The 9,478-nt window shown below is 41.7% G+C and overlaps 1 protein-coding gene across 1 annotated transcript; it reads left to right on the top strand.

Annotated features, from left to right (window-relative positions):
- Positions 1-4,064: 4,064 nt before the first annotated feature.
- Positions 4,065-9,390, top strand: VMA21 (vacuolar ATPase assembly factor VMA21). The gene is made up of 3 exons (XM_014881572.2): positions 4,065-4,208; positions 5,810-5,919; positions 7,387-9,390. The coding sequence occupies exons 1-3, from the start codon at positions 4,099-4,101 to the stop codon at positions 7,527-7,529; spliced, it is 363 nt and encodes a 120-aa protein (XP_014737058.1). The 5' UTR covers positions 4,065-4,098; the 3' UTR covers positions 7,530-9,390.
- Positions 9,391-9,478: the final 88 nt, after the last annotated feature.

Below are 9,478 nucleotides of genomic sequence, written 5' to 3'. Positions count from 1 at the left end.
TAGTTGTACAGCAACTGCTGCTCAGTGACACATGCTGCACTCCCCTTTTTCCCAAGCAAAGCTGTAATGGATGCTTTGGATACAGCAAAGCACCTCACTGAGAGCCTTCCCTGAGTGAGGACACCCTGTTGATTCACTCTGCAGCATCTTTTGGTAACTTTCTCCTCCTTATGCCTAGTGGGAAGGCTGGGCAAAGGGAAAAGCCTGACTTGCAGCTCTCCATCCTTCTTGGTGGAGGAAATATAAAGCATGCTACTCAGTAAATTATATCTATATATTCATGGTGTCCTTTGAGCAGTGTTCATTCACCTGAAAACTAAGGCTTCTGGGTGGATTAAATGTCTTTTGGGTGAGTACTGGATCCAAACAAATAACTTCTGTCACTGTAGCTGACCTTGGAGAATTTTATTAGTTAGTTAAGATGACAAATGCAAAGGACAGGACTGAAGCCACAGTGTCAGTTAAAATTTGGCTATTCTATTAATTAAGTCTGGCTTACATCCTAAGCTACTGGTATCCGGTATGGCTATAAGCGTATTACCATTCATTTTACTGGAGAATGAAAATAACATCACTATAATACTGATGGATGGCTTCGTATGTAACAGGTTGGTGGGAAAGCTGGTAATTTTATAAAAGTTTATAAATTTTGTTGTGTGGATGACCCAGTGTGCTGGATCTCTGCAATGCTTTCCAGGACACAGGATGAACAGGGACGATTTTTTGTGTCAGCTGCAATGAAAATAAAACAGAGATTTTCAGGAACTGTGAGAAAGGGAAGCAATATTCATGTAACTGAAGTTGTGAAGCTCATCAGCAATTCTTTACTTTTAGGACTGTTTCAACAATGAAATGACAGGTTTTTAAATCCTCCCAAACAATGCAGTCATATAATATAATATCACTATAGTATCACATATAGTATCACTAATTGTTGTATTATAGTATTATTTGCTCCCAAGTGTTGCCCTTTTGTTCAGCCTTCTGATTGCTGACAGATAATTTCTTGCAGTTTCTCACACTCTGTTCTTGTAAACAATGAATGTTTTGCATTTCTCTTTGGAAGAAGAGAGAATTGATGGACTGTTGATGGGACCTATGGGGTCAGGAGGTAAGATCCTCACTGTCCAATCCATGGTCACTGTTGGAATTCTATAAATAGACATGAAATGTAAGTAAAGGGGCCTCTTTTCCTGCTTGGTTCTTCGGAGTCACTAGTGTGAGTGCCTTTCCTTCTGTATCATTTGGTGACAGCCAAGCACTGTCTTTTTTAGTTTAAAGTACTAGTTTAAAGCACATGTGTATGTATTTGTTCATATCTATTAATCTCCTTTCTAAACCAAAACTTTCTGCTTTTTGTCTGCAAACAGCATCACCCTGTTTTTGTCTGACCTGAACTGCTGAGGAAGGTGGTAATATAACCACTTGGTCAACCTGACGGCCAGGAATGTCTTCTACAACAGAAGGGAAGCCACATGGGCATGGCTATGACCCTGCCCCTGCAAAGGACCCTTTCCCTCTTATTCTCCACTAAGACTGATCTGAAAGACAAAGGGGAATGCTTCACACCAGCCCCTTCTAAAGAACAGGGGAATGCTTTACATCAGCCCCTACTGAAGAACATACTGGAGACACAAGTTTCTTCATGCTTCTTCTCACCAGCAAGCAAAGAACAGCTGAGGGCAATTCTGCTGCTGAGGGAATCTTTTGAAGGAAAAGGGCTACTAGGCATAAAGTATTACATTTCTGATTGCATTAAACAACACCCTTTTTATGAGCAGACAGAATTCAAGCCATAAAATTAATGGATGTTTCTGTACTCTGTCAAATGTGTCTTTAGATCTGTCCAGGGAACAACAGTTTTTCCAGTTTATATGTATGGGTGGAGTTGAGGAACACATTCAATGTTTGTTGCACAATCCCCTGCTATTGTGACTAAGGGATCACTCTTCCCCTACTACTCCCAGTGCACTGAGCCCTGGTCTAGAGGTTAATGTGCCAACCCCAAAACCTGGTCTGCTGATACAAGTTATTGCCTAGTTGCATTTGCTCTAGCCACTCTCTTCTTCCAGGGGTGTCTGTGAACTCAGAAACAGAACAGGTTTTTTTCTCTGTCACCTCCTGGGACCTGGTGCTGCCCAGCTGTCCCCGCTCAGAGCCTGCAGAGCACTGGCTACCACATGACATATTCACTCCAGGAACAAGCCAGAAAAAGGGTGATAGGAATGGTGGCAGGTAGAGCTCATGCCTGTGCCTCAGCCCTAATTGGTTTTCTAATATAGGTTCAGGTAGATTACCCTTAGAGAGTCAGATAAGGAAGATAAACACTATACAAAGAATAAATGAAGAAAACATCATATAACCCTAGATGAACAGTTTAGTGTTTCTGTGTTTGCATGTAAAAGTACAAGCATCTCCAGGTTTTCATGGTTTTCCTGAGCTCTTAGAGCAGTCCAAAGGTTCTGTATTTGTTGAATATTTTTTTCTTACAAAATTTCTGCTGTTAACTAGAAAATAATCTCCCCTTTGTGACCCTTTTGGCTAAGGTAGAAAGTGTTTGTGTTCCTCATCTTACTGATTTCAAGGAAAGCAACCATCTCATATTTCTTCTCTTCCAGGGTAGCAGAATGCCATGGTGGCTCAGGAGGGAAAGAAGAAGCCATTGTGCCATGCCGTGTGCTATATGGGACTCCAGCAAGGAGCAGGGCAGAGGTTGCAGGACTGCTGGATGGCTGCACATCGCAGGAAAAGATGAGAAAGGAGCCGTGTGGAGATAGTGACTCACACAATTAAGGTTTGGCATGGCTGAGTGGCAAGATAACAACATGATTTTACCATAAAAGGGGCAAATATGTTATTACAGTGGTATATGAGATTCAATTAAATGGCAACATCAATTAAACAGCTTCCAGAGCTTTTCTTTGGAAGCTTGCAAGGTTTTTTTTCCTGCAAAAGCTGTTCATTGAGTATCAACAATTAGTTCCCCTGCAAATGAGACGGATTGCACAGCAGAGACTGTAACACTGGGCTTCTGTTGAAAAGCTGGGTACATTTCCATCCTTTAGTGAGTATTTAAGCATAGTAGCTTCATTGGGAATGTAAATTAATAGCTTTAACATAGCATTAACGTTGGAAATGCTTAGTGCTCATCAGGCTGGAGGAGAGTGAACTCTGCAGGAGTCCTTGGACTCTCATTTGCAGCACCTATCAGTTATGATGGGGATGGTTTCTTTCAGATTTTGACCAGAATTTTTTTCTTTGGCTGGAGAAGGAATTTCAATTTAGTGGCAGGGGAGCAGAAAATCTTTAAGTGAACAAGCCTCCCTCCCAAGAGGATGACGTAGAGACAATTTGCAATCTCCCTTTCAGAGAATGCCTTGGCCCTGTGTTATTTAATTTGTAGTGTTTTGTACTTAATAAAACATCTCAATACCATAGGTTTTATTGGCTCTGAGACCACAGTCATTTCCTGGAAAGCCTCAGCCTTCATCCAAGACATTTGACAGCAGTTTTGCCATACACAAACACTCTCTATATCCCTCAAGAAAGGCACCTGTAAGAAGCACCAATAGCACCACTGTTCCGAGCTGGCAGTGAACCTGCTCAGGGTAGTTTTACCTGTAGAGATGACGACTTTGCTCAAGCCCAGCTGAAGCTGCTGCTGTGGTCCAGGTCTCAGGCTGCCCTCCATCCCCACATCCCTCTGTCCCTTCAGCCCTCAGTCCCTTCAGCCCTCCATCTTCCCACTCATACATCCCTCTGTCCCTGCATCCCTGCGTCCTTCCTTTCCTCTGTCCCTTCATTCCTCATTTCCTCCATCCCTCAGTCTCTCCATCTCTCCTTCCCTCCATCCTTCTTGTCCCTTCATTCCTCATTCCCTCCATCCCTCAGTCTTTCCATCTCTCCTTCCCTCTATTCTTCCATCCGTCTTGTCCCTTTTTCCCCTCCATCCCTTTGTCCCATCATCTCTCCCCCCCTCCCCGCCTCCATCCCCGTCCCTCAGCCGGGCGGGGCGAGCCCGCTGCAGTTCTTAGTGCCCACCGTTAGGCCGCGCCAGCACCAGGGTTGCTATGGCGACGGCTGTGCTGCTCCCCGCGCATGCGCGGCCATTGCTGCGGCTTCCGGCGGGTCTGGGGCGGCTGTGGCGTCACTATGGAGCGGTTTGGGCCGGGGTCTGTGAGCGCCGTGCCTGTAGCCGAGTTCAGGCCGTGAGTCTCAGGGCGTGCAGGAGAAGGGCCCGGGGGCGGGAGGGCTCGGCGATGGGGTGCGGGGAAGGTTGCGCGCTGGGCCGCGGCGCGCTGGGAGCGCGCCTGGCACCATGAGCACGCGATGGGGCTGCAGCCGCGGGACACCCGGGGAAGAGCGGGAGGGGAGCGGCAGCTCAGACGAAGAAGAGCCGGAGCGGGTTGAGGAGGAGGTCCCCTGTTTGACTTGGTCGCGCTGCGTAACCCTGGGCCACCCTGAATCCCGAGCGTGGAGGCTGCCGGCCGTCGGGGAAACGTGCCGAGCTAGGCTGAGCTTATACACGAATATTTGTTTTTACTGCGTAGGGAAACGATGAGAGTATGTCAGTGTAAGAAAAATATTTGTCAGCAGTGGAGTTTTTAACTTTGGTATTAAGCTGGAGGTCATCCTACTCTTCTGTGGCTAAGTGTTGATAGAATGGTTTCTAATTTCCGTAGCGAAATTTTGAATGCAGTTATGTCCTTTACCCTGATAGTCCTTCAGGCAAGCGCTAGTAAAGGAAAAGAATTCGGATGCTTTTCTTTTTTTAAGCTACATAATATGCTGCCTAAATGTATGGCAGTACACGAGCAGCCAGAAGTGCTGTTGGCTGCAGTGTAGAAGCTGTGCATGGCTGCACATAACTATCAGAGATGAGATCATTTTTTTCCCCATTTCCACTTTTTTTCCAAAGAAAAATACACATATTTGTATTTCAGTACCCTAAGGACTTATGTCTTTGAATCAGGCAATCTTTGAAAGTCAAGAGGGCCGGCTTACATGTTTACTTCAGCATAAAATAATATAGTCAGCCAGGCAGAGTGAGGGAGAACTGGTAGAAGCACAAACGGAGCCAAGCTGTATGCGGTGTTTTGTAAACACAACACTTGTTCTAGCAGGTCAAGTTCAGGGAGACCCTCCCAAGTGCATAAACCTTCATATGCCATCTCTTGTTCAAGATCTTCTAAGTTTAGGTCTGTGAAGGCAAAGTTTTGGTGTAGTGGCTCTGTGTTCTGACTGTAACTACACTTATTCCAACTTTCTCAGTTAAAAACTGAGAAATTATTTTTAAACAGAGGAAGAATACCTAATAAAAAGGAGCTTGGAGAGTAAGCTGTTAAATTCGATCTGTGTACTTCCCTTTCTTTCCCAGCCTGTAGGATTTGTCATTTTCCTGGTCTTGTAGTTACTTAAAAAAGGGAACTTGGTTAGTTTTAATGCAGGGTACTGTCATATGACATGTGCATGTGTAACTAATATTAGATATTTAATACTTATGCAGTAATGCACTGATAAACATATTAACATAACACCCAAGTTATAACGCTTGCAAACCGTAATGGGAAAAATCTAAAGATTGTTTTTAATTTTGTTTGTGAGCTTAGACTGGCCGAATCATTACCTTGTTTTGGATCCTCTCATTTTTATTGCAGCCTACAAATGCATACTTCAAGTCTTTATTGCTTCTCAACAATACACTTACTCAGCGTTTGAAAAGTCATCGGATTCTGTTTGGAACGAGTTCTTGTCCTGTTTCAGGCATATATATTGTGACTTTGTGTGTAACCTTTCTTATTTATTTCAGAAATGAGGGTTCATTAACATCAACTTTAAGAATGCTTCTGTTCTTCTCAGCTCTAATGATTACATTACCTGTTGGGCTATATTTTTCATCAAAGGCTTATGTATTTGAAGGTAATTTTGTTTCTGCCAATTAGCATTATTATTAAAAAATAGAGGAAAAGTACAATCCTCTAAAAACATTTGTTCTTCCTGTTTTGAATACTTGTTGCCATATATAGACAAAAGGTCCTGTAATGTAATTAGAACAGAAAATTATTTAGATGATCAATGTATCCTTCCCTGCACTGTGGTCTGCAATCCAAAATTTGCTGTTAATAATACAGGTTTATATTGTATATAGGTGCATTGTTTCCCTTACCTAAGGGGTATTTAACACCACCCTGCAGGAGACTTTTGTCTGAATCATCAGAGATATGCTTCCTGCAGGTATTGCAAACTAATCATGTGTTCAGAACAGAATAACATTGTTTATGAGGTTTATATTTTGCTTTTTGAAACATATGTGCGTTTAAACAAATTATATGCAATGTCAGATACTAAATGTGGTTGCTTGTGGCGCTTTCTTTTATTAAAAAAAAAAAAGAACGATTATGGCTGTTTGTTTGAACAAGCAACCATGTTGTAGTCCTGATTCTGCAAGGCTTTAATACTTACCTTCTGTGGTTCTAGGACGTTATCTCCTTCAGAAGTGGGGAGGAGGAAGGGAGAAAACAGCCACTTTTAAGTGCGGTTTATGAGCATGTAACTGAGTTGTTCTGAGATGATTCTCCTTTGGTGTGTACTGCTGTATTATAGTACATAAAAGGCTCAAAGCTTTTTAAGCAACTTTCAAGATCCTTTTTAGCTTTTTTTTTTTAATTTGAGGTGTAGCAAGCTGAGCTTCAACTTCGCTGTGTCAGTTAGTGGCAAGATCTGTCAGCACGGAAAGGATTATCTTTGCAGCATTGTGGTTTTGGAGTGCTGTAATGTGTAGGTTTTGTTTGCTTTGGGGGAGACTGTTGGGTTTATAAATTAAGGGAAACAGTATTTCAGTGTTTGGTCTTGATATTTGAAGGCTTATTTTGTATGAGATGCATTCATGTATCTTAACTGGTGGGGCATTATTGTTTTACAGTCTAAATACAGAAGGTAATAGTCTTCTAAATTTAATTTTTGTTCTACTATTTTCTCCTGTTTTAGTGGCAAATTATTACAGAATTCTCCCCCTTCTTCCTCCCATCTCCCTCCCTCATTTTATTGCCCCACAAAGAGAGTTACATTTAGGAAAAAAGAATGTTGAGGTTTGTTTTGTGCTGGAAGGTACAGAAAAAGTGAATGTTGTAGAACTCTAGGCTATTGACATCAAATCTGGGATATTTTATCATAAATATTGAATACTGCAGTGTTGCTTTATTCCAGAAATAGTTTCAAGGCCTTTAACTATCACGGTGAATTCTTTACTGTGAATCGTTTTGAGCTCAGATTTTTGATCTGAGGAGTAAATGTAACTTTGGTCTTTAGTCTTTAGGAGAACTGTGACTTGCCATGTTAGAGTTCCCAGCTCATAACTAATATTCTTTACTTTCTTTGTTTTCTCAGGTTCCTTGGGAATGTCTGACAGAGACAGCTATTTTTATGCTGCCATAGTTGCTGTAGTCACTGTCCACGTGGTACTTGCTCTCTTTGTTTATGTAGCCTGGAATGAGGGTTCACGGCAGTGGCGCGAAGGCAAACAGGACTAAAATGAAGATCATCAGTGTCTGATGTCCATAGACCGTAAATCAGATTTTTTGTGAGCTAAAGGAAAAGCATTCTTCCAAATGTGTAATACACATGCACAAAGAGGAGGCTGATGCCTCAGTTGTGGTTAAAATAAGACTTGTGCTCATCTTGACTGTGTACTGGTGTTTTCTGTAATGGTGATGGAAGTTGTTCTTTAGCCAGCTTCTACTGTGTTGAGCTGAGGAGGCCTTCACTTCCATTAAAATGGAATGATTATGTACTTTTGAAAACTCCTGTAGGAGTTTTGCCATGCCTAGTATTTTTCTGGGTTGCTCTGAAAATAGTATTGGCATGAAGCAAGCATTACATTTTCAAGGAATTAAATTGCTGCTTAAAAAAGGTACATTACTTACTATCCAGCTACAGTGGAAAATAAGGAATTTCACTTTGCTGTGAATAGTTTCCTGATTTATATGTGTTGTGGTGTAACCCTAGCCAGCAATTAAGCATCATGCAGCTGCTCACTCAGTGTGACCCCTCAGTGGGATGAGAGGGGGGAATCAGGAAAGCAAAGTGAGAAAACTCATGGGTCAAGACAAAGACACCTTAATATGTAAAGCAAAAGCTGCATGCATAAGTGTGTTGGTTTTCACTACAAATTCAAACCACAGTCCCATGGTAGCTATTTTGAAGAAAACTACCTCTATCCCTACCCAAACCAACACAGTGGGATAGGCGTAAATGATCTATTTCTGTGTTTAGAAGTAATTTCAAAACCAGAATTGTTTAGAAACTCAGGTGATGTCTTTCTAATGTGTAAGATGTAAATGTAATTTTTTTTTTCAAATATGTTTTTTTATTGCAGTGTAAAATTCAGTCTATAATTTCCTTTTGGCAGGACTGTGGTATTACGCACTGCTTATCTTTCTCCTCTTTACAGTTTGTCCTGATAATGCAAAGGAAAGTGCATAGAATATTTTTGTATTTCTTTAGACACGTTTGTATCTCCTTGATATTTGCTAAAGCGTGCAGTTGGATTTCCTATGGTAAAGCAGTGTCAGTAACATAAGCTGCTGTAATGGCTGGTGGGGGAAGGAGCAAGAGAAAACAAGCTGCACTTGTCTGCAGAGATGTCCTTTATGAAGCAGAGGACACAAAAATGACCACATGGAAAATTGGCTTCTCTTCATAACTACTTACTTGTATACTTTGAAATTATACAATATGTTGATTGTTTTCTTTTTTCCTTGGTTGCGCATAGTTCCTGTAGTCAAACCTTAGTGAGATTTTTGTGTTGTAAGAGAACATGAATTTCATTCCATTGCTGTGCTGTTGTTGGCAAGCTTTTTAATCTCTGGCTGGAGCATTTTTCTTAAAGTTCCAGTAAGGTAAACTTTCTTAACCCTGATGATGGCTGTTAAGCTGTTGTGCTTGAGGTCATTCTGCTAATCTGAATTTTCCAGTTTCTTGTATTAGTTTAGCCTTTCTTGTAAGTGTTTTGCTTGGCATGGTTTTGGTGCTGCACGTGTCTTTGGTAAAACTTATGTATAAATGAGGGAAAAATTGGTTATCATTACCCAGTTGAGAATTATGTTCCCAAGCCTCATTCCTGTCTTGTCCACCCCAGTCCCAGGTGTGCACAAGCATATGCACCATGGCACACTGATGCACTTCATTCCTGCTGTGTTACCTTTTCTCATCCAGAGCCCTGTTATCAGGTTGCTGCTGGCGAACTGGAGAATCTTCTCGGAGTATTTGAAGTGCAATGTTAGTTTGTACATGGGCATACTGGCTTCCTGTTCTCCAGTATATGAAGTGTACATTGTGGAACAAATACTGCCTTTTAATAAAGACCTACCCTGCAATACAAGATCCAGGAAACAACGTGTGCTGAACAGTTTTTGAATAATGTCTTTAATATTCCACATGTAGAGTACAGCTTAAAGCAACTGCATAGACTGCTGAATAT

The sequence above is a fragment of the Sturnus vulgaris genome, chromosome 14 (genome assembly GCF_052056855.1).
Source record: "Sturnus vulgaris isolate bStuVul1 chromosome 14, bStuVul1.hap1, whole genome shotgun sequence".
Lineage (NCBI taxonomy): Eukaryota > Metazoa > Chordata > Aves > Passeriformes > Sturnidae > Sturnus > Sturnus vulgaris.
Note: the sequence above shows the minus strand (reverse complement) of the source record. Positions and strands in the feature narration are given on the sequence as shown.